Source organism: Cetorhinus maximus, chromosome 18, assembly GCF_964194155.1.
Source record: "Cetorhinus maximus chromosome 18, sCetMax3.hap1.1, whole genome shotgun sequence".
Taxonomy (NCBI): domain Eukaryota; kingdom Metazoa; phylum Chordata; class Chondrichthyes; order Lamniformes; family Cetorhinidae; genus Cetorhinus; species Cetorhinus maximus.
In genome coordinates, this window is record NC_135896.1 from 4832600 (window position 1) to 4856834 (window position 24235).

Sequence of the window (24235 nt, forward strand, 5' to 3'; positions counted from 1 at the left end):
AGACAACTCCAGGCAAAGACCAAGGTCTCCAAGAACATACTTCATGATTTGGTGCTTGCCGATGACTGTGTACTAGCTGCCAGATCAGAGCTGGACACACAACTTGTTCTCCAATGCATGTACCAACTTCAGTCTTGTGTTCAACGTGAAGTAATGTACCAGCCTGCTTCAGGAAAGTACTATTTCAAGACCATGACCAGGACCTGTCAGCAGCAGATAAGTTCACTTATCTCTTGCAGCACACTCTCTTAAGCTGTCTATCAATGATGAAACACATCCAAGAATTGCCAAAGCAAGTGTGGTCCTCAGCAGACTTCGGATATCAGTCTGGGAATGAAGAGGAGTAAGTCTGCCTACCAAACTGGAAGTCTATAGAGCAATAATCTTGCCCACTCTACTCTAAATATGTGAGACTTGGACTGTGTAACATCGTCATGTCAAGAAGCTCAACCACTTTCACTGGAGCTGCCTTGAGAAGCTCCTGAAGATCACATGGCAGGAGAAAATACCAGACACTGAGGTGCTTATCCAAGGTGACATGCCAAGCATCCACACTATAGTGAGACAGTCACAACTGAGTTGGGCTGGTCATGCAGCCAGAATGCCTGACACTCGCTTACCAAAGCAAACCTTCTATGGAGATCTTGAGTCTGGGGTGTGCTATCATGGCAGTCAAAGGAAACAGTACAAGGGCATTCTGAAAGCTTTGCTTAGGAGTTTTGATATCGACCCCGAGTCCTGGGAGAAATTGGTCCAGGATCACTGCACCTGGCACAACCAAATAAAAAAGGCTGTAGCCTCCTTCAAAAGCAAGTGCGTATCAGAGGCAGAGAGAAAACACAGGAAAGAAGATCCCGAGCAAGCATCATCCAAAACTCAATCATCGGCACTATCCTGTCCTGTTTGCAGCTGAACCTTCTGGCTGCAGAGTGGCCTCAACAATCATCTACATACCCACTGGAACCCGACAACCAAACACCCCATATGGTGAACATGGTCATCCTCACCTCAAAGGATGAACTATTCTTCTGCAAAAGTCTACAAGTACCTTTCTTTCATCCACTGTAGTGATTCCCTGGGGTACAACCTGATGACCAGGCTGCTCTTCCTCCTGCCCATGTTCATACACAGGCTCATGCTCTTCAAAGTGATCATGGGACTGAGGTTGTGTTCTTACTGTGGCACCTTCCATCTGGCAAGGAGTTGCCGTTGGCTGCATCTATAAGAAAGAAAGAAAGACTTGAATTTCGATAGCACCTTTCACAACCTCAGTACATCCACAAGCACTTTACAACCATTAAAATACCTTTAAAGTTGTATTGTAGGAAACACAACCACAGATATTTACATTGGAAGACCCCACAAACAGCAATAAGGTATTGATCAGATCAACTGTTTAGTCATTTTTGATTTCAGGGAAACCATTGGCTCGGATTCCAGAGAGAACTCCAGTGTTCTTCTTCAAATAGGGCTACAGCATCTTTTATGTTCATCTGAGAGGTTAGGAGACCCAGTTTAATGTCTCATCAGAAAGACAACATCTCTGACAGAGCAGCAGACCTCCAGTCCTGGACTCGGTATATCTACTTAATATGTGCTTAAGTATCTGGTGTGGGACTTAAACCCACAACCAACTGACTCAGAGGGAAGAATGTTACTCACTCAGTCATGCACTACCTTTGAGTCAATGACTTGCAGTGGATAGCCTGGTAACTGTTCACACATATGGCACTTAAACGGTGAAGGCCAAAACCTGGCCTGTGCTCATGTCCTGAGAAATAAGAATTTAGGCAGGTGGACTCCAGTCATTACTATTCCACTGGGCCCTGAATCTGTCACCCACAACTCAATTCAATGCCCGATCTAAAAATGCCTAAGATCCTGAATCCCTGAGGGACAGGATGACCATAAGACGTAGGAGCAGAAATAGGCCATTCGGCCCATCGAGTCTGCTCCACTATTCAATGAGAGCATGGCTGATCTGATAATCCTCAACTCCACTTTCTTGCCTTTTCCCCATTACCTTATTGATTAAATTATTGATTTATTCCCTTACTGATTAAAAATCTGTCTATCTCAGCCTTGAATATACCTAACAACCAAGCCTCTACAGCCCTCTGCAGTAAAGAATTCCACAGATTGACTACCCTCTGAGAGAAAAAATTCCTCCTCATCTCTGTCTTAAATGGGTGACCCCTTACCCTGAGATTATGCCCTCTGGTCCTAGACTCTCCTACAAGGGGAAACAACCTCCCAGCATCTATTCTGTCACACCCCCTAAGAATCTTATATGTTTCAATTAGGTCGCCTCTAAACTCCAATGAGTGCAGGCCCAATCTACTCAACCTCTCCTCACAAGAAAATCCCTCCATACCCGGGATGAACCTAGTGAACCTTCTCTGGGCTGCCTCCAATACCAGTACATCTTTCCTTAGATAAGGGGACCAAAACATTTCACAGTATTCTAGGTATGGTCTAACTAGAGCCTTGTATAGTTTTAGCAAGACTTCCCTATTTTTATACTCCATTCCCTTTGAAATATAGGTCAACATTCCATTTGCCTTCCCTATTACCTGTTGAACTTGTATGCTAGCTTTTTGGGATTCATGCATGAGGAACACCAAATCCCTCTGTGCAGCAGCTTTCTGCAGTCTTTCTCCATTTAAATAATATTCAGCTCCTCCATTCTTCCAGCCAAAATGCATAACTTCACATTTTCCCACATTATATTCCATCTGCCAAGTTTTTGCCCGGTCACTTAACCTGTCTATATCCCTCTGTAGACTCTTTGTGTCATCACTTGCCTTCCCACCTATATTTGTGTCATCTGCAAAAATGCACTACAATTGCTCTGGTCTTGAAGTCTTTAGCAGGCTACTCTTAGCAATACAATGCCTACCACGTCTTTGGTGCCGTCATCCAAGTCACCACCATAATGGTAAGGGTCTTGACATGATCGACCCTGGCAGCCATCAGAAATAGGCATGACCCTCATTGGCTCATGCAAATTAGGGCCTTATAACCGCAATAGCAGTCTTAAAAGGGACTGCTCTGATAAAGACTTACAAAACGGCTCATAAATTAGTTTATTTTTGGAGGGAGTCAGCCCACAGAAATTGTTACGCGTGATATCCACCCCTTTACGGCTTTCCCAGAAGATTCCTTTCCCGGCTTTCCCTTTAACTCCTCTGGATATACTGAAGTCTGCTGTGGAGCAGACACAATTTTGATCCTCACTGACCAATGAACTGTTACAACAGAATGGTACTGAGGCCTGACTATGACAGTTAGGGTTCTCAGAACAGTTTTTGGGGGAGGCTTAGGTGGAGTCGGAAGGTAGGCTCATTCTGCTCAGCTCTTTCTGCCCACCTCAAGCTCGATGGACATTATCAAGCAACAATTCATCACTAGGAATGGTAAAAGATCCAGAATGTGCAACATTTCTATCTTAATAATGAAGCTTATCCAAACCTTTTGGAAAGGATGACGATCAGCACTCTGTAGATCCTCCGTCCTTTTCCGTTTGCTACCATTTCTTGAATATTCCTGCTGCTGAGGGAGCACAGTTAGCACAATAACTGGGATGGGAAATAAATGCTGGCCTAGCCAGTGACACCCATATCCCACAAATGAATAATAAAAAAATAATAAAGGAAGAAGTAAACAGTTCCAGGTGGATCATGGTTAGGCACTGATGCTAAGCCACAGTGTGGAATAATGCATGTTTATGGGTCAAAAAGGTCATGCACCTGCCTAGTTGGTTAAGGTTTAAGATGAAGATACTTAAAAAGGGGAAAAGGGGAGAATAATCACTTAAAGAACAAATGACTGACGAAACTTCAACTCATGAACTGAATTTAATGCCAGCAGCAGTGGCCCTGAGGCAAGCTGGAAAGCCAAGGATGCAATGGCTGTTTCTGGCACACTGACCCAATTCTATGCCCATCAGGCATTTAACTGCCTGGCATCCCGGCTCCCATTCCTTTAAGGGTAGAGATCCCACCTCCAAGAGCCGCCAGGAGCAGTGGGCACTGCTAGGACTACACCTGACCAGTAACTCCAGAGAAGGCCACAGAACCCAGCCAAGTGGGGTCAGGCTCTCTGGGACCAGTCAGGCATGTCCCGCCAAAGCGATGGGGGCTGCTGATGAGGGCAGGGAATGTTGTTTCACTGGGGGCCCTCTGTAGTCACTTAAGGGCCTCAGTTGGCCTCTGGACCGTTCTCGACCTTCCCTGCCCAAGTAAATTGAATGGAGTCAGGAAGGCGACATATACTCCAACACCTGCCTCCCTTATGCCAAGAGTAGGTCCAAAAGCAACAGGAAAACAACTAGAGTCAGAAAATAAAGAGTTTTCATCTGTACACGCTGCCTTTCATGATCTCATGACGTCCAAAATCATTTTACAGCCAATGAAGTACTTTTGAAGTCCTTATGTGGTGAGAGGACAAGCAACATCAGAGGCCCAACCATTCTGTATATATTTTTTTTGTATAGCTCCTGGTGAGCTGGATATAAAGCTGCAAAACAATAGGTGTTGGCACTTTGCTTTCAGCAGGGAACGGAGGAACTAGTAGACCTAACGAGGAGAGACTAAGTGGTGTTCTGGGAGCAGGGGAATACTTAGATGTTGCCAAGGTGAAAAAAATTGCAGGGTTTATGGAAAAAGAGTGGGAAAGTGGAACTAGCTGGATTACTCTTTGAAAGAGTATCTCTATGGCCCCTCTGCAATTGTACTATTGTTCTATCCAGTGATTGGATTCCTGGCTGCACATGCTAAGAGCTCAGAGATTGATTTTCATCCTCTTTGCCAAGCGAGAAGAGAGCACATGCATGAGTAATATAGCACTTACCAACACATTTACAGCAGATTCCAAGTCACTGCCACTTTGGTAAGGGGCTTGAAGTGAACAACCTTGATGTTTTCCTGCATGTGTTTTTTCAGGTTTCTTGTGTGCCTTTGGTTGCTGTACAAACTAAAGGCAAAACATGATGAAAATGTTAATCTGTACTCAGGATGTAGGTGATACTGGCAAGACAGCATTTTTGACCATCTCTAAATTTTCCTGAAAAGAGTTTACAACGTAGGAAGATACTGAAGTAAAAACAGAAAATGGTGGAAATACTCAACAAGTATTTGTTAACTCAACCTTTTGCCATTGGCACGAACTCTGTTTCTCTCCACAGATGCTGCCTGTTCTACTGAGCGTTTTTCTGCATTTTCTGTTTTTATTTTAAATTTCCAACGTTGCAGTATTTCGTTTTTGCTTTTGAGTGGAACTGGAGCCACGTGTAAGGCAGAGAATGTAGGGTTGCTATGGCCCTTTCCTGAAGGACACTATGAACCAAGTGGGTTTTTAATGACAATCTGGTAGCTTGAAATGGCCAGTTTACCTGGTGCCACTGTGGGATTTAAATTATTAGTCCAGTACCATAACCCCTACTCTACCATACCCACTAAAATGGCAGAGTTCACAAATTAACACTCCCAGCATGCAGCTTTTGTACATGAAAAATTTGGTCACAGAACTGGGCTCATTGCCCATGTTTTTCATCCTTTATCTTGCAGTCATGATAGATAGGACTGGGGTTTAACTTTTCCCATCTAGGAGTATCTTATCTTTTTTATTTGCATGTTCTTGTATGGAGGGTGAGACTTACAAACCTGGGTTACCCAGGAATCATTAAGAGTTAACCTTGTAGTATTGGACTGGAGTCATATGTAGGGCAGAGCATGGGTGGCAGGTTCCCTTCACTTTAGGAACTCATTGCATTTTTACAATAGTTCACCTGATTTCATGATTATTGATTCCCTTCATACTTGAGATCATCCTACTTTCTCACAGAGTAGCATCTTACAGCAAGGAGGCCATTCAGCCCATCTGGTCTGTGTCAGCTATTTGATTGGGCTATCTAATTGTTTCTATTATCCCCTGCTCTTTCCCAATGATTTTCATATTCAAGTACTCATCCAGTTCCATTTTGAAAGTTACTACTGAATCTTCTTCCATAGCCTTTTCAAGCAGTGCATTCCAGATCACAGTTTCTCTCTCTCTCTGACCTTTTCTTTGTGTCTGTGTGTCTCTCTCCCTCTGTATCTCTCTCACTGTATTTTTCTCTTTATGTCTCTCTCCCTGTATCTCTCTTCATGTATCTCGTTTTAAATTGTTCCCTCTCTCTCATGTCTTTCTCTGTCCCTCTCTCTCTCTCTCTCTTGCTGTATATCTATCTAAGATTCCACACCTGGTAATGCTTTGCAGTATCCAACACTTTCCGGATCAAGTAGGAGTTTTGTCTCTCTTTTTTGGTTTTCAGTTGTTTTTTCCTCTTTGTCACATTCTGCAAAAAGGGAAGAGGGTGCTGTGATTTATTCACAGTTCAAATGCTGCAGTAAAAGTTTTCTCATAGTCAAAGCCAGTGTATCTCTCCATAAATACTGAGTGTAAAAGTGCCCCAGGCATTCATCTGCTCTTAATAATACAAAGGTGTAATAACAATGACACTGTGGTGCTAGAGCCACAGACTACAGGCCCATCAACTATACTGTGCTAAGACAGACATACTTCAGTCACTCTCCACTCTTTCACAGGCAGACTCACTGGTGGAAACCAAGGAACCTGCCAAAATTATGCAAGATTATGCATTGTATATACCCCAGCAGATTGATTATTCAACAACAGTGGCATCAGAACTAAACCCAATCTAGTCCTCAACCAGTCTCCAGTTCCAGCAGGAGTTGTTGAACAGAAATGAGTATCTGGAGGATTTAATCTCCCTTACCCAGCAGCAACCTGGCTGAGATCAACTAACTGGGCACCAAACCTGGGTCCTTCTGGTCTAAATGAGTCTACTTGTGCCAATTAACCAGCTGAACCATCGGGATAAATATTTTCATTCACTCAGGTAACCATATGTATCCTTCCTTGAGGAAAACTCTTACAACGGCCTTTCAATGAGTGATCAATTACTTTCACCAATGCCAATGATCTATAAGAATAGATAATTACAGTCAAGTAGTCGTGATCAAGTAGTGCATCTTGACAGTGTCCATTAAGCAGAACTTTTGTCAGGGACTCGTATTTGATTCACAAGGGCATGAAGAGAAGCAAGGAAAACCAAACAATAAATTTTCCACTTAAGCTGCTTAGTGCAGTAGTATGTTTAATTTCAGTTGACATATTAAGCTGAGGCCACCCTGTGTGACTATGCCTCTCATCCAATGTCTCAATCCAATTTCTGAATGGCCAATCAAGCTCACTGCACAGCCTCAATGACCTGCTCAAACTTGAACACCCCACTCTCCTCACAGGGCTTCCAAGCAGCACTCTCCATCAACTTCATCACATTCAAAACTCTGCTAACTACCACATTTCCCACACAATCTCCTGCTCACCCATTATTCCTGTCCTTGAAAACATCACTTGTCATCAACTACAAATTCTTCCATGGCACAGCTCTTCCCTATCTCTGCAAATTTCTCCCATCTCTCTGACCCATTATTTGATCCTCCATTATTTGAACTCTGGTACAGCCACTATCAGTGGCATTGCCTTCAGCAGCTCACTCCCAAACACTGGAACTCTCTCTCTAAGCGCATCTGCTCCATCATTTCCCCTTCTCCCCACCTTTCATAAAACTATCACTTCAAATATTCCTGAATCCATCACCCGAACTCCCTCAAGTTCTAAACAAATGCAACCTGGTTGCAACAATTATTGGGCCAGAATCCATCGTGCAAACAAGGTTTTCTCCTTTGTTTACCAAGAGGCATGTTGCGCTTTAGAGTACAATTCCCAAGCTTCCCACACCCTTTTAGTGCCTCATCCTTACACATGAGCTCAAAGAAAGAGCAGCAGCAAGACAGCCAATCATGCTGTGGCTACGTAACTAGGCTCATTCAGTTCTCATTGATTGCCTGTACACTAACGCTGCATAACATTCAGGAGTGGAAGTCCCAAATACTTTTCCCCTCACTAGCCCAGAGGCACAAAAGTGTTAATGGGATAACACCCCGGGCAGAAATTTGCGCTGAAAAGTGATGTGCGATGATGTCGGGCAAGTGTCCCGATGTCATCACGTGCTCTCGCGATCTTTCAGTCAGTGAGCATGAGTGAGAGGTGGTAGCACGCCTGCCGACAATTAAAAGGCCTATTATGGCCCTTAAGTAATTAATTAAGTAGCATTTTTCACTGCCCGCTCAACCGTTCGGTTGGCAGGCGAGCAAACAGGCCAGGCGACCTTTGCATTTTTAATAAAACCTCATCCATGGGCAGGATGAGGTTACCAAAGGTCACTAAAAAAAAAATCAATGAAAATTTTTTAACATCCTCTTTTACATGTGCCTCTTCATGTGACTGAGTCACATGTGGGGACATGTTTATATAATATGTAAAAAGTTCTTTTCATTTTAAAGTCCTTCAGCTCCCTGAGACAGCTCTGTGTCTTCAGGAGGCTGTCATTGCGCACTCCCCCACGCATGCGCACTCTTCAGCGCTTGTGCTCCTCCTGCCCCCACCCCGGCAGCGCTTAGGATCTTAGCATGCCTTTCACGCTGGCTGGGCGGTGGTCAGTCTCGTGGCTGTTCCTGGGCCCACCGGCCAGGCCCACCCGATGAGGGGAAAATCCTGCTCCCCAGTGCAGCCTGATTGAAATCAGTTAACTCAGCTCAGACTAAGATGTAACTTGGGGACTTCTGTTTTACACGACTTTTATTCATTCCTGAGGTGGAGTCTTCCTGGTAAAGCCAACATTTATTGCCCATCCCTAGTTACCGAGATAAGGTGATGGTGGACCTATTTCTTAAAGTGCTGCAGTCCTTTACATTGGTGTGGGACTGGAATTACATGTAGACCCAGACCAGGTAACAACAGCAGATTTCCTCCTCTAAAGGACATCAGTGATCCAGTTAGTTTTTTATGATAATCCTACAGGTTTATGGTCATTTTACTGACATCTGATTTTTGCTTTCAGCTTTCCTTTTAAATTGAATTCAGTATTTTCTGGGGTGGAATTTGAATTCATATTCTACTGCAAGATTAGTCCAGGCCTCTGGATTACAAGTCCATTAACATAACCACTGCACTACTCAATGGCAGGACTAGCAATACCTTTACCCAGTAGACCATTCGGAGTAGCTGGCACCATCAATGATGAAAAAGGCAGGAGAGAAGATGAGGTAAATCAAGAAAAAGTAGGCGTGTTTGTTGAGCAGGGGGTCAACCTTCCCATTCAGTGCATACCTTGTATACCTCTCTTCCAAAATGCAAAGGCTGGTAATCGGACTCGGAGCTGTTTGAGCCAGTGGTGCTGAAATGAGAGGAGAAAGTAACAAACATTTCACCAATAACAGCAGCTCAAATTCCATTGTGGCTCAGTGGGTAACATTCTTGCCTCTAAGTTAGAAGGCTGTGGGTTTAAGGCCCAGTGCAAAAACTTGAGCACATAATCTAGGTTGGTGTAGTACTGAGGGAGAGTTGCACAGTTGGAGGCACTGTGGTTAGATGAGATATTAAATTAAGACTCTATCTGCTCTCTCAGCTAGATGCAAAGATCCCATGGTGCCATTTCAAAGAAGTCCTCCCCAGTGTCCTGACTAATATTTATTCCTCAACCAACATTACTAAAATGTATTATCTGGTCATTTTTACAGTGCTATTTGTTGGAGCTTGTGTGCAAATTTGCTGCCGTGCATCCACATTACAACAATTCATTGGCTGTAATTGAGATTGTAACTGAAATTATATAAATGCAAGTTATTTTGTCTTTTCTACAGAGCAAATTATCTATAAGCAATTGCGAAAGCTTTTCTCTTTTAATGTAAAACATTTGAATGCCATTAAAAATGGTGTTTACTGAATTGGAAAATACACTATAGGTTTCAGTAAGGGGAAATAAATAAAAACCTCATAAACAACATAAAAAGCAGCAGTAATAATAATGTCAGGCCTTACTGCAGTTAGGCTTGGCTCCAAATTTACACCTATTCAGAACTTGTGTAAATGCAGGAAACTCATATGCCTTCACCTTTTGCACAGAGAGTCTGTTAATGAGCTAAGTGGGGTTTCAGCTGGCAAGTAATGCAAATGATTGAGGAAATTTGCCCATAGGTACATCTTGGCATAAATCCACATCAATCAGTTAGGCACACATTCCCTCAGCAGTGGGGAGGAGAAGGAAATGTTATAACTTTTATATCTTGAACATGATACTGAGACACTAGCTGTATGATTGGTGCAGGATGTTCATCAGGCTGGGATCTAACACTGCTCCCTCTACTTTTGTTCTCCATTAGAAGGTGACAACAGAATACTATCAGGAAGTAGTGTAATCCCAACTCCATGTAGCATGTGAAATAGCAATTTAATAGAACTTGTTTTCCCCCCCACTTGTAGGGACGTGCCTCAACTACACTTTGCAAGATGGAAATCCGTAACTCACTGCATGAGAAATCGAATGTGGAGTCCAGCAGCTCATCAATACATGGTACAAAATCTTCTATAATTCCTTAAACTAAGATATTGCTTGGTATTGTGGCCCTTAATGAAACACCAATGAATTATACTAGGCTAAATGTACAGGAAGTGAAGGAGAGCTTGCTCTGTAGGTCATTACTGTAACCACTAAAGAAATATTGTCATGTACCTGGATTCAATGTAGGAAAGGATATCACCGAGCGATGCATCAGAATCATATCTTGCGCCAGACATCTTCATTTTGGCAGCAACATCTTCTTTTATTTGATTCTGCAACTGCCTTTTGCATTGCATGTACTAGAGAGGACACACAGAATCAACTAGCTCACTTCATTAAATGAGGGTGAAATTGGTCTTTGGCCATAGAGCAAAATGGGTGATAATGAATCAGGCCCTCACTTTACATTTTGTCCAATATTCAGGATCTTAAGACTGATGTAATTGAATTCTCTGAGGCAGCTGCTAGCATGGTAGATATGGTCTATGGATATTGTCCACATGGGAAGAGAGATATGAGGTTAATTGTATATTGCAGTAATAGTATGGGATGTGAGATTAGATACATGTTGGGGTAATAGTACAAGAAATTAATTTGGACAGATTTTGCAAGGCAGTATTAGATCTGAGGTTCAATAGGTGTTGGAATGAAGAATATGGGATGTGAAATTGATATGATCTTCAGAATGCACTCTATGAGATTTGACAGATGTTGAGGTGTATAGTTAGATGTAAGACAAGATAGAGGTCGAGATGGGAACTGCTACCATGTTTCTCACCATGAGGGGCTGTATTAAATCTGATCAGGAGCCATTGGGCTATGTTCAAATTAAGAGGTGCAAGAAAGAGCAGGCACCATTCAAATTTCTTATTCAGGCAGATTGCCTTTATACTCGAAGATGCATCCAAAAATGTCCTCTCTGAAATTAATCCTAATGCTAAAATGAATAGATAATGAAGAGAAACCAGTAAATAAGACAAATACCTCTTATAACATTTAGAAGTATGAAGAAGCTTAGAATTTTAATTTAATCACTATGGGAAGGCTATATTAACGCAGTTTCATTCTGCAAACCACAAGTTTACCTTGGATTGATCAGGATCACAGTAGTCCAACAAAGTGTCACAAAACTCAAAACCCACTGATTCCAGATCGTTCACATTGAAATGAAAATCCCGACTGTTCCCTGCAATGAAACAATCAGAGTCAAGACTCATGTAGCTTCTTTTCAGTTTTTTTTGGTTGGGCAGGGGGACTGCCACCATATGTTCACTGGTGGTCTAACTGGGAAAGCTGCTAACTCGGTCATGATCCAGAAATACCTTAAACAGGAGTTTTCTGTATGGACCTGTGGTGGCCAAAGCTTCTACCTATCCCTGTAAGGCCATGGACTTGGCGGCACAGTCAATGGACAGGAACAGATTCCCCAAGACAAGCAACTCCTGCTTCTGCATCCTCAGTCAAGACTAAGATGCCTATCTCGCCATGCGCACCTGAAGGAAGCTTCACCTGGGGCCAGGCCAAGGCCAAGGTGGGGGCAAGGGCTTCTCCGAGGATTTAGGGGACAGAAGAAAGCCATGGGACGGAATTTAACAGCCCCGTCGCAGTGGGGATGGGGCCGTAAAATATGGTGAGGCATTCAAAAGACCATTGACTTCGGTGAGACCGGAAAATCCCGCTGGCGGGAGAGGCCATAAAATTCCACCCATGGCGTATTCATTTAAAAGGACCACAATTCACGTACTTTTGTGAGGCTCTTGTGTGTGCTTTAGGGGTCACCTGACCCACATGCAAAATCAGATTAACATCATAAACAGTTGGAAATGAACAGGATCTACACAAGTTTTTTTAACTGCTCATCTTTAACGGCACATGTTCCCAATTTTCACCAGGAAGGTGTGGTTAACATTGAACCTTGCTGGGTAGAGCATATTGCTAAAGTAGGCTTTATATTACATAGAATTACATGACGAACATAAGAAGTAGGAACAGGAGTAGACCATACTATGCCTCAAGCCTGTTCTGGCATTCAGTAGGATCATGGCTGATCTTTGACTTGAACATTATTTTCCCCATACTGATTATTGATTATTGAATATACTCAATGACTGAGCATACACAGACCTCTATGTTGGGGAATTCCAAAGATTCATAGCCTTCTGATCGAGTGAAGAAATTTCTCCCCATCTCAGTTCTTAATGGCTGACCCCAGAGGCTGTGCCTTTAGTTCTAAACTCTCCAGCCAGGGAAAACAACCTCTCTACATCTACTCTGTCAAGCCCTTCACAATATTATGTGTTTCAGTGAGATTATCTCCCATTCTTCTAAGCTCCCAAGAGTATAGGCCCATTCTATTTAATCACTCCACATAGGACAACCCTCTCGCCCAGGAATCAATCTAATGAAGCTTTGCAGCCCCTCTACGGCAAATATACCTTTGTTTGGGTACAAAGACCTAAACTGTACACAGTGCTCCAGCTATGGTCTCACCAAAGTCCTCTACAATTGCAGCAAGACTTCCTTACTCTTGTACTTCAACCTCCTTGCAATAAAAGCCAAAATACCATTTGCCTTCCTAATTGCTTGCTGTACCTGTATGCTAACCTCCTGTATTTCATGGACAAGGACATTCAAATCCCCTAGTGTTTAATAGTTCCTTACTGTTTAAAAATATTCTGTTTTTCAATTCTTTCTTCCAAAGCAAATAATTTCACAGTTCCCCACATTACACCCTATCTGCCTCCTTCTTGCCCACTCCCTTAACCTGTCAATATACCTTTTTAGACCCTTTGTGTCCTCATAACTTACTTTCCCAAATAGCTTTGTATACCAGCATTTATTTCTCATCCCTAATTGCACTTGAGAAGGTGGTGGTGAGCTGCATCTTGAACCGCTGAAGTTCATGTGGTATAGGTACACCCATAGTGCTGTCAGGGAGGGAATGCCAGATTTGACCCAGCAACAGTGAAAGAACTGCGATATAGTTCTAAGTCAGGATGGTGTATGACTTGGAGGGGAATCTGGAAGGGATGATGTTCCCATGCATCTGCTGCCCTTATTCTTCTAGGCAGTTGCAGGTATGGTATAGGTTGCAGGTTTGAGAGGTACTACCACAGGGCCTTGGGCGGGTTGCTTGGACTTGGATACATTACACTCGGTCCCTTCATCTAACTCATTAATATGGACTGTAAATAGCTGAGGCCCCAGCATTGATCTTTGTGGTATTCCACAGCCTGCCAACCTTAAAGTATCCTGCTTATCCTACTCAACCATGTCCGGCCCATCTCCCATGCATCCGCCCTCACACCTTCCTCTCCCTCCCAGAACCATGATAGGACCCCCTTATCCTCACTTATCACCCCACCAGCCTCCACATTCAAAGGATCATCCTCCGCCATTTCCGCCAACTCCAGCATGATGCCACCACTAAACACATCTTCCCTTCACCCCCCCAGCGGCATTCCGCAGGGATCGTTCCCTCCGGGACACCCCGGTCCACTCCTCCATCACCCCCTACACCTCAACCCCCTCCCACGGCATCTTCACATGCAACCACAGAAGGTGCAACACCTGCCCCTTTACTTCCCCTCTCCTCACCGTCCAAGGGCCCAAACACTCCTTTCAAGTGAAGCAGCATTTTACTTGCACCTCCCTCAATTTAGTCTACTGCATTCGTTGCTCTCAATGCGATTTCCTCTACATTGGAGAGACCAAACACAGACTGGGTGACCGCTTTGCGGAACACCTTCGGTCTGTCCTCAAGCATGACCCAGACCTCCCTGTTGCTTGCCATTTCAACACTCCACCCTGCTCTCATGCCCACATGTCCGTCATACATGCTGTATTGTTCCAATGAAGCTCAACGCAAACTGGAGGAACAGCACCTCATCTTCCGACTAGGCACTTTACAGCCTTCCGGACTGAATATTGAGTTCAACAATTTTAGATCATGAACTCTCTCCTCCATCCCCACCCCCTTTCCGATTTCCCCCTTTATTTTTCCCCAATAATTTATATAGATTTTTCTTTTCCCACCTATTTCCATTATTTTTAAATGTATTTCCATCCATTCTTTTATCTCTACCTTTTAGCCTATTTTGATCCCTTCCCCCCACCCCACCCCCATTAGGGCTATCTGTACCTTGCTTGTCCTGCTTTCTACCCTTAATGTCACTTATTAGCACATTCCTTAGATAATTTCACCACCTTCAACACCTCTTTGTTCTTTTGTCTATGACATCTTGGCTATCTCCACCTATCACTGGCCCTCTATCCAGCTCTACTTGTCCCACCCCACCCCCCTTAAACCAGCTTGTATTTCACCTCTTTTCTATTTTTACTTAGTTCTGTTGAAGAATCATACAGACTTGAAACATTAACTGTGTTCCTCTCCGCAGATGCTGCCAGACCTGTTGAGTTTTTCCAGGTATTTTTATTCTTGTTCTGCTTATCCTACTGTCTGTTCCTTAACCATGTTAATGTATTACCTCCAACCTCTGCACTTAATGCTCTGTACACCTTATCATTGTTAATTGTTTATCAATTGTATAACTTTGTGCAGGTGGAGGGCATTGATTGCATTGTTACTTGAATACATATAAGAGATAGGTACTGACACTGGGTTGAGGGTTTGAAGGTATATACTTGTAATGTTTCGCTCTGTGAATAAATCTACACTGAGTAAAGATTAGCTCTGGGTTCATCCTTCACCAACTGGCTATCAGGAATTAAGCAATCAATGCCTTTTGAAAATCCAAATATAATTTCCCATTATTGACTTATATCTTCAAAAACTAATAGATTTGTCAAACATGATTTCCTTTTCATAAGATTATATTGACTCTGTCTGATCATACTATGATATTCCAAGTGTCCTGTTACCGCTTCGCTAATAATAGATTCCAGCATTTTCCTGTCAATTGATTTCAGACTAACTAATCTGTAGTTCCCTGTTTTCTCTCTTCCCTCCTTTATTGAACAATGAGGTTGTCTTTGATATCTTCCAATCCATGGGGACAATTAAGAATATAAGGAATTCTGGAAGATCACAACCAATGCAGCCACTATATCTATAGCTGCCTCTTTTAGATATAAGCCGTAGTCCAGGGGATTTGTTGGCTTTTAGTCCCATTGATGTCTACAGCACTTTTTATTGCTAAAAATAGAAACATGATGTCAAAGGTTTTCATTTAGCAGTCATCAGGACAGATGCAAGAATGCCAAGTTTATACTGTATGAGAAAAGGGTGCTGATTGGTTGGAAAGTCAACTCTGATTGGTCGAGGTGTTGTCATGGAGAATGCACCAGGGAACTATTGTCCCCCACTCAATTGAAAAAAGGTATAATGCCTAGACATGTTCCTTTTTCCTACAGAGGACAGGCCCCTGCCTATGAATGTATGTAGCTTCTGATTCCATCATTGGACAGCAGTTGTTGAACAATCCCAAGTGTGCTAAGAATTTTAATAACAACAAATTTAAGATTATCAGTTGGGCTCGCAAAGTGGCTCACTTACACTTGCTAGAAGCTACACACATCTGTAAATGTATTCCTCCGTATTCTCAGGTCTTTTTCACCTGCTACTTCATCCCTCTACACTCAGTCTTACAAACCCTGATTTCTAATCCCATAAATAGATTGAGGTAGTTCTGCTCAGTCACGCTGCTCTTACCCAGTGTGGAGCCACAGAAAGTTGCCTCCAGAGTGTAACTGTTAGTGACGCCCATCCTCCACATCACTACACGGCCTGTTCCTTCCTTAGCCCGCTTAACATGGAATTTACAGCTTTTGAAAGAGAACTGGAATGAAAAGCAGTCAGCAGGTAAAAGTCATAATCATGTTCACTTGTTGCTTTTGGACATTTGAACGTTCAAAGTTAACCTTTTAGCGCATTCCCATATGTAATCATTATCCGGTTTCAGATAAACAGCTAGCAGTAACAGAGCATAGACAGCAATGTATCCGTGTGTATTAAGCTTTAGAGCTTGATAGATTTTGATAGGTAAAGGTATCCAGATACATGGAGCATAAGCAAGTAAAGGAGTTGAGGTACAGATCAGCCATGATTTAATTGAATGGTGAAACAGACTTGAGGGCAGAGCTTGAATGGTTTACTCATGTTCAAATTCTGGGATGGAAGGATTTCATAAATGATGGAATCTTGCAGCACACGAGGAGGCCATTCAGCCCATCGTGCCTGTGCTGGCTCTTTGAAAGAACTATCTAATTAGTCCCGCTCCCTGTCCTTTTGTCTTGTCAACGCTCCCTTGAAACCTAATCAAGTCCTTTTTAAGTGGGTGCACAGAAATTTCTAAAATATAACCGAAAGGTAAGCTTACCCAGTTGTAACTGGTCAGTCGAGACCAAACATTCAAAAAATTAGACTCTCAACAAATGATTTAATATTCCTAAGGAAGAACTGCAATATCTATCTAAAACCCAGATCTTTAGACTATACCTTGTTATAGCAGTTCTTACTAAGCATGAGAGGGAAGACTCGTTGTTTGGCACATGATGACACTGTGCGCCTCCTACTCTGACAGCCATAAATGAAAATGTTCTGCTTCCGACTGTGTCCGTGGAGATCACAGTAAAGAAAAACTGTCCGCTCCTCCATCAATCTGAAAAGAAACTAGAAACATAACAACAGAGCAAACGGAGCAGAGACAAACCTCCCCCTTCAAAAAGCTCTAAGTTCCGGGTAATATCAGCAGGGTGGGGGATTCACAGTACAACAGCAGCCCTCAGGAGGTATAAAAGGCTATTTAATTCAGAGAGGACACGTGAGGATAAGTTTTCAACTTTCCCCTCTGGGTGTAAACCGGGATCGGATCTGCTGCCCATTATCAGAACAGCCTGATTTTCATTTCAAAATGATTTCAACACGAGGAAACATCGGGCAGTTTCTATAAGGCGAGCAGCTTTACACCAGGTGTCAAGTTGAAAATAAGTTCCATCTGTGCAATCTGTGAAATATATTGCTCTAAGAGACAATGCTGTTCTGAGGCGGCAGCATTGTAGAGGGAGAGTTACTCTGCCTAACCCCGTGCTGTACCTGTCCTGGGAGTGTTTGATGGGGACAGTGTAGAGGGAGAGTTACTCTGCCTAACCCCGTGCTGTACCTGTCCTGGGAGTGTTTGATGGGGACAGTGTAGAGGGAGCTTTACTCTGTATCTAACCCCATGCTGTACCTGTCCTGGGAGTGTATGATGGGGACAGTGCAGAGGGAGCTTTACTCTGTATCTAACCCCGTGCTGTACCTGCCCTGGGAGTGTTTGATGGGGACATTATAGAGGGAGCTTTACTCTGTATCTAACCCTGTGCTGTATCTGTCCTGGGAGTGTTTAATAAGGGACAGTGTAGAGGCAGCTTTACTCTGTATCTAACCCTGTGCTGTACCTGTCCTGGTAGTGCTTGATAGGGACAGTGTAGAAGGAGCTTTGCTCTGTATCTAACCCCATTCTCTACTGTCTTGGGAGTGTTTGATGGGGACAGTGTAGAGGGAGTTTTGCTCTGTATCTAACCCCATACTCTACCTGTCTTGGGAGTGTTTGATGGGGACAGTGTAGAAGGAGCTTTGCTCTGTATCTAACCCCATGCTCTACCTGTCTTGGGAGTGTTTGATGGGGACAGTGTAGCGGGAGTTTTGCTCTGTATCTAACCTCGTGCTATACCTGCCCTGGGAGATTGATGGGGCAGTGTAGAGGGAGTTTTGCACTGTATCTAACCTCGTGCTGTACCTGCCCTGGGAGATTGATGGGGCAGAGATGTCACCAGTGCAGCCTGGAGGGAGCGGACCCAAAATGGTGAATCCTCGTTGGAGTTGGAAATGGAGCCTTTTGTTCAAAAAAGGAGCAATGTGTTTTTAATTCTGTACCTCCCACAGCACTGCTCCTGGTCATGTGAAAGTCCTGAGTTGTACTCTCTCACTGTTCTCTGCCTATGTATTTCTCATATTGTCCCTTGCTGGCAGGCCACACTCAGACATGAACTGCATCAATCACACTCCCTCCCAATCACACCATCCTCAACTGAGTTCAGCCAGTGATTGATCCTCAGATCTTCCTGGTTGGAATAGTCAATGTTATACTGGATAACGTGTTTACCTTCACCAGTTAAGATATGACCTGGGCGGAATAGAGAATAGGGACAGTAGAACTAACCTTTATCTTCTAGCACACACAGTACCTGTATCATTCCTCTCACCGTTTGATCAGTTTCCGGGTGTACCACACAGGAGGGTATGTCTCCTTCAAAAAGGACTGGTATTTCCGGTTTAAATCCTGGCCAGAGAGTGAGCACCGGTAATTCCCTACTATGACCCCGTCAGGGTTCAGCATCGGCACGATTTTGAAGAGGAATGTATCCCGCAGAAGCTTGGCATCCATCGAGTTGCCAAGAAGGCAGTCGAGGAAACCCTTCATCATCCAGGAGCTGTTGGTCTCACCCGGGTGGACGCGGGCTGTCAGGATCACCGCCTTCTTTTCAGCCGTAGCCTCAGTACTCTCGGAGGGATTGGTCACAGTCAGGACATAAACCATGTTCCCAGCCAGTGAGCGGCACAGCACCCGGACTTTGCAGAACTTGGACTTGGCTGGATCACTGACAACATCCATCAGATAGTCTTGGAGGTCAGAGTAGGTGTAGGGGTAGCAGTGGGCAAAGTAGCAAGTGTCCATGTCATGAGGGAACTCAAATGTCCAGGTGAGTGAGTAATATTGGTGCTTGTCATTGCCATAATTGTTTCTGTAGTACTTGATTTGGCTACCCACCCTGCGCCACCCCACCTGGTACAGCTCAGCATCCTTTGTGGAGTACATCAATGGTTTCATTCCCATGTTGTACAAGCTGGTGGGCTTCATCAGGTTGATGATGGTGAAGCGGTACTCAACTGCCTCCTGCATGTTCTGTACCTGGAAGTAATACCACTGGGTATGTTTTGCTGTGTAGAGGTCAGTGCGTAAGATCAAGTTATATTCATGTTCCCCTCTGCAGAAGCAGAAAGGAAATAACAGCAGATTAAGAGGCAGGGAAGTATTAAGTGCACAATGTCCTGAGAATTTAGGCTGTGCAAATATTAGCGTAATAACACTCTATATCTGTATTAAAAAGTTATTTATTTTGAATAGAGTTAAACTATAGCTGAAGTATGTACTTAGAGGAATTTCAAACAAATGTGTTAGTACTAATCCATCAGTACCAGATCACTGCAATTTCATCATCATCAGCAGCAAGATTTGTACAAAATGAATCGTTGTTAGATGCAGAGCAAAGCTCCTTCTACACTGTCTCATCAAATACTCCCAGGACAATCACAGCACAGCGTAAACACTGAGTAATGCTCCCTAGGGCAGGTGCACCAGCAACAAAAACATGTATTCACATATCATCTTTAAGATAGTGAAACACCCCAAGGTGTTTGATGGAGCAATTAGCAAATTTGACACCAAACAACATTAGGAGATATTAGGGCAGATGACCAAAGAGGTAGGTTTTAAGGAGTATCATAGAGGATGAAAAAGAGATAGAGAGATGGAGGGGAATGGGAATTCCAGGGATTAGGACCTCAGCAAATAAAGGCACAGCAGCTAATGATGGACCAATTAAAATTGGGTTGTGTAAGAGGTCTGAATTGAAGGAACCCTGATCTCTTGGAGGGACTAGAAGTGATTGTAAAGGTTTGAGGGCAATGGAGGGATTTGAGAAAAAAGGGTGAAAATTTTAAAATTGAGACTTTACTTAACCAGAACTAAATGTAGGTCAGCAAGCACAGAGATGGTGGGTGAACAGGATTTGTTGCAAGTGAGATTATGGGCAGTAGGGTTATGAATGAGCTCAAGTTTATGAAGGGTAGAACATGGGAGGCTGGCCAGGAGTGCTTTGAACTGTTCCAATTAGAAAGCCAAGTGGTGAAGGATGGAACTGGAGCCAATATTTACACTCTTATATATTTGTTGACAGAGTTATAATACAATCATATACCTCCTAACCCAATGACCACAGATTTAGCCTGTGTCTAGTTATGGAGCTCAAGTAAATCCCCAGTTTATGCCAACTACCTGCATACAATTAAACACAATTAATTTACAAATAACAATGTTGGTTGAGGGATAATTATGGGCCTATAGGAGTGAGAATTCCTTCACTCTGCTTCAAAATAGCGGCCATGGTACCTTTTACATCCACCTGAGAGAGTAGACAGGGCCTTGCTTTAATATCCCCTCTGAAAGTCAGCACTTCAGTCAGTGAGTACTGCACTGAAAGTATCAGCCTGCATTATGCACTGGAGACTCAGAGGCAAGAATGGTAGCCACTGAACCATGATCAACACACAGATAGCCAAATCCACTAATCTGTGCTCCCAGTGGGGAGTTGAATCTGAAGGGAGTTTCACCGGCCCCACAACATTAATCATTGGCATGTGTTAGGTTTCAACTCCGCACATTACGACATACATTACGACATTAGGAAGTGGCATTCTACTGAAAAATCTTACGCACACTTTAAAAACTTTCTGGAGATTCCCACTCTCAAATCGGGCCTCAAATATCAGTGTGTTGTCTTGCCTGCTAGGATTAATGGCTGCCTGCTTCAGCGGATTGGGACTCCCACTCACTCGGGAAAAGGTGAAGTAAGGTTCCAAATAAGCTGCAAGATAAACATGTCACATGTTTTACTTTTACTTCCAGTTCTCTCTATTTTGACATGAGAGGGTAAATGATATGATCTTAAGCACCTGGTGGGGAGCATGACACGGTGGGAGCACATTTCAAAAAAATCTCCAGTTGTGCAACTGTGGTTTTCATATACATCGTGGACAGAAAATCGTGGGGCTGGACACTCACTATTTCCTGACATGCATCCCCTCCCCTTACAGGTGATACTCAATCGTGGGAGTGTGCATTCAGAACATTTACCCCAAAGCATCAATGCAATCTATTTAATTCAGTCAGGTTTTTATTTGTTTCCCCTCTCAATTATTTCTCTCTACTCCACTCTTGGAGGTGCCGATTGCCATCAGCGAGTTACTCCATTAATTAAACAGTGCAAAAGATTTCCATAGGTCTTTGCGCCATTCCACCCAATGTCTCCTTAAACTCATCTCTCTGACTGCACTTTTTGTCATTCCTCTACAATACCTTACTTCTTCCTCACTGTCTAGCTCTTCCCCAACCTGGGAAAGGCTGGAGAGTTGCATGATCGAAAGATTTGGCTCTATTTTTTAAACCCTGCCTTCTAGTCCTAGACTGGTTGGAGGACCCCGAATGTGTTCTATCAACCAGTAGTATTGATCATTAAGCAGCTTAACCAGTGGCCACCCATGTCAAATCTCACCCTGCTGGCCAGTCCAGCTCCGCACAGGAGCCAGCTAATTTCCCATCTTCCACAATTGGTGAGCTTGTCGTCTGCAGCTGTTCACCTGAGTGTTAATGTGGCTGCTCGTCCTCATGATGTTTCCGATCTCACAGGCACTTTTGGTGCGTTAACACCGCTGCTTTTACACTCATTTTGGACAGATTGAAGATTGTCCCACTAGGCCCAGAACGCCACCAAACACCCTGTTAACGTCCTGTACCACCACAGTCATGGAAAACAGTGAAAACCCATTGAGACAAATTACACCTAGCATCAATGGAAATTACTGCCTTTTATTTGGACGGTTAAGAATCTAAGGACAGCTCCTTATAAATACTTCATGTCTTTCAAGTTAACATTTCGTCTTTGTACAAACCGTGTAGCACATCTCAGATTACCATACCTTTATTGGCACTATAAACCACTTCACCTTCCTCAGAGTTTATGTAGATTGGTGCTTGCTCCAATCCCGTTGCTCTGTACAGGGGCTCTGGGCCTAATGAAATGCCCACTGTAAAAAGACAGAGAACAGTCGAGAATTGCCACAAGACTTTGCATTGTATTCTACACAAGATATATGGGGCACATCGGTGGTGAATTTCCTTGGTGCTTCTCTTTTTCTACAGGTGGACACCGTGAGGAAGATCACTCCCATTCATTGTTAGGTCCAAAGAAGAGAAAAGGAGAAGAACTTTTACTGGTCTGCCTACACCACAAAATAATTAAAAGAGCCTATCGTTACATCGCAATGGTTTTGAATGTGAAGCTCACTACCACAAGGAGTGGTTGAGGTGAATCAGATAGATGCAGTTAAGGGCAACCTAGATAAACACATGCGGGAGAAAGGAATTGAAGAATATGCTGATGAGTGGGATGAAATAGGATGTGAGGGAACTAACATAGAGCATAAACACTGGCAGAGACCAGTTAAACTAATGCCAGTTTCTGTGTTAAAAATACCATGTTATGAATGGGGCTTCCACTCAGTACATCTAAAGCAAGAAAATGGTGACAATTGGAATGGACTATAGAATAATGATGCTTAGAATGCAGCTCAGCGGCCAGATATTGTTCATCTCTTTTCAGCTGTGGCCCTATGTAGATCCTATTAACTGGACATACCTGTAGGAGGGTTGCCAATTCTGAATGAACATATTCCAATAAAGGAAATTGGAACATTGACTTTAGGCTAGTGGTGTAGTTTGTGGTAATAAGATAGTAGAGGGCAGTGCACATTACTGTGATATTTCAAACATCAGATTAGAGAATCTCCAGGAATCTACAACCCTAATAATAAGCTGATAACAAGATGGACCTGATTCACCATTCAATAGTCATTTCACAATTCTCTCAGTTTGTTCACAAAGGTGTGCATAAATTTAATCTCAATTCATAAAACGACTACAGCACAGATGGAGGCCATTTGGCCTTTCAAACCTGTGCTGACTCTATGCAAAAGCAATTTAGCTAGTCCCAGACCCTGCCTTTTTTTTTTTCAAAAGACTGCACAGTTGGTAATCCAAGCCTCTGAGCCTGCACTCATAACCGTTTGGCACAACTGTGGATACAGAATTGTTCCCTCTGGTGCAGAGGAATGCTCCTAGAATGCAAGAGGATCTCAGCTTTGAAACAGAATTATGCCAGTGTCCTTAGATCAAGTGAGAAAGATAACCTCCACAGCTCCCTCAAGCAACAAACTTTCTTGGTAAGTATTTACAGATTGGGTGTTAATGTTATGTCCTTCCTTTGTTCCGAGTTATTTTCAAGCGTTTCCCTTCTTTTTATTGATTGTCCCTCTCTCAGTATGATGTTAGAGGACCAAAGAAGGTTAAAGGACAGAAGGAGACCATTTGGCCCATCATTCTACTCCTTCTATGGCAGCAACCACCTTGATACCAGCCGATCCAGGTTGGTTAGTCCGGTACAATGAGAGGGTTTCATAGGCTCCCACGACCTACCTGAAGAGGGGGTGGGATTACCTACACACACCAGATGTGAGTATCCTGCTGAATGTCAGCCAAGATTCCAGGACCAGAGATCTGGGACTGGGGGTTTAAATGCTGCACCTTCTGACTGAGAGGCAGGATTGCTGCCACTAAGACCATAGACCATAAGACATAGGAGCAGAAATTAGGCCATTCGGCCCATCGAGTCTGCTCCGCCATTCAATTATGGCTGATAAGTTTCTCAACCCCACTCTCCCGCCTTCTCCCCGTAACCTTTGATCCCCTTACCAATCAAGAACCTATCTAACTCCGTCTTAAATACACTCAATGACCTGGCCTCCACAACCTTCTGTGGCAATGAATTCCATAGATTCACCACTCTCTGGCTAAAGAAGTTTCAACACTAAGCTAAATACAAGTTCAGTCTGGAGCTAAAAGGCAATAGCATCATCTCAAAAAATTGATA

At 43.4% G+C, this 24235-nt stretch overlaps 1 protein-coding gene across 1 annotated transcript in view; it reads right to left on the minus strand.

Moving 5' to 3' along the window:
* LOC144693549 (cytosolic carboxypeptidase 2-like) overlaps positions 1-24235 on the minus strand; it is a 51532-nt gene that overhangs the window by 23105 nt on the left and 4192 nt on the right. The window contains exons 4-12 of the mRNA XM_078563393.1: positions 22227-22334; positions 20968-21115; positions 18674-19456; positions 16926-17088; positions 16140-16266; positions 11554-11654; positions 6242-6325; positions 4852-4974; positions 1049-1219 (exon numbers count right to left, since the gene is read on the minus strand). Coding sequence (XP_078419519.1) covers positions 1049-1219; positions 4852-4974; positions 6242-6325; positions 11554-11654; positions 16140-16266; positions 16926-17088; positions 18674-19456; positions 20968-21115; positions 22227-22334 — 1808 coding nt within the window. The remainder of the gene's footprint in view (positions 1-1048; positions 1220-4851; positions 4975-6241; positions 6326-11553; positions 11655-16139; positions 16267-16925; positions 17089-18673; positions 19457-20967; positions 21116-22226; positions 22335-24235) is intronic.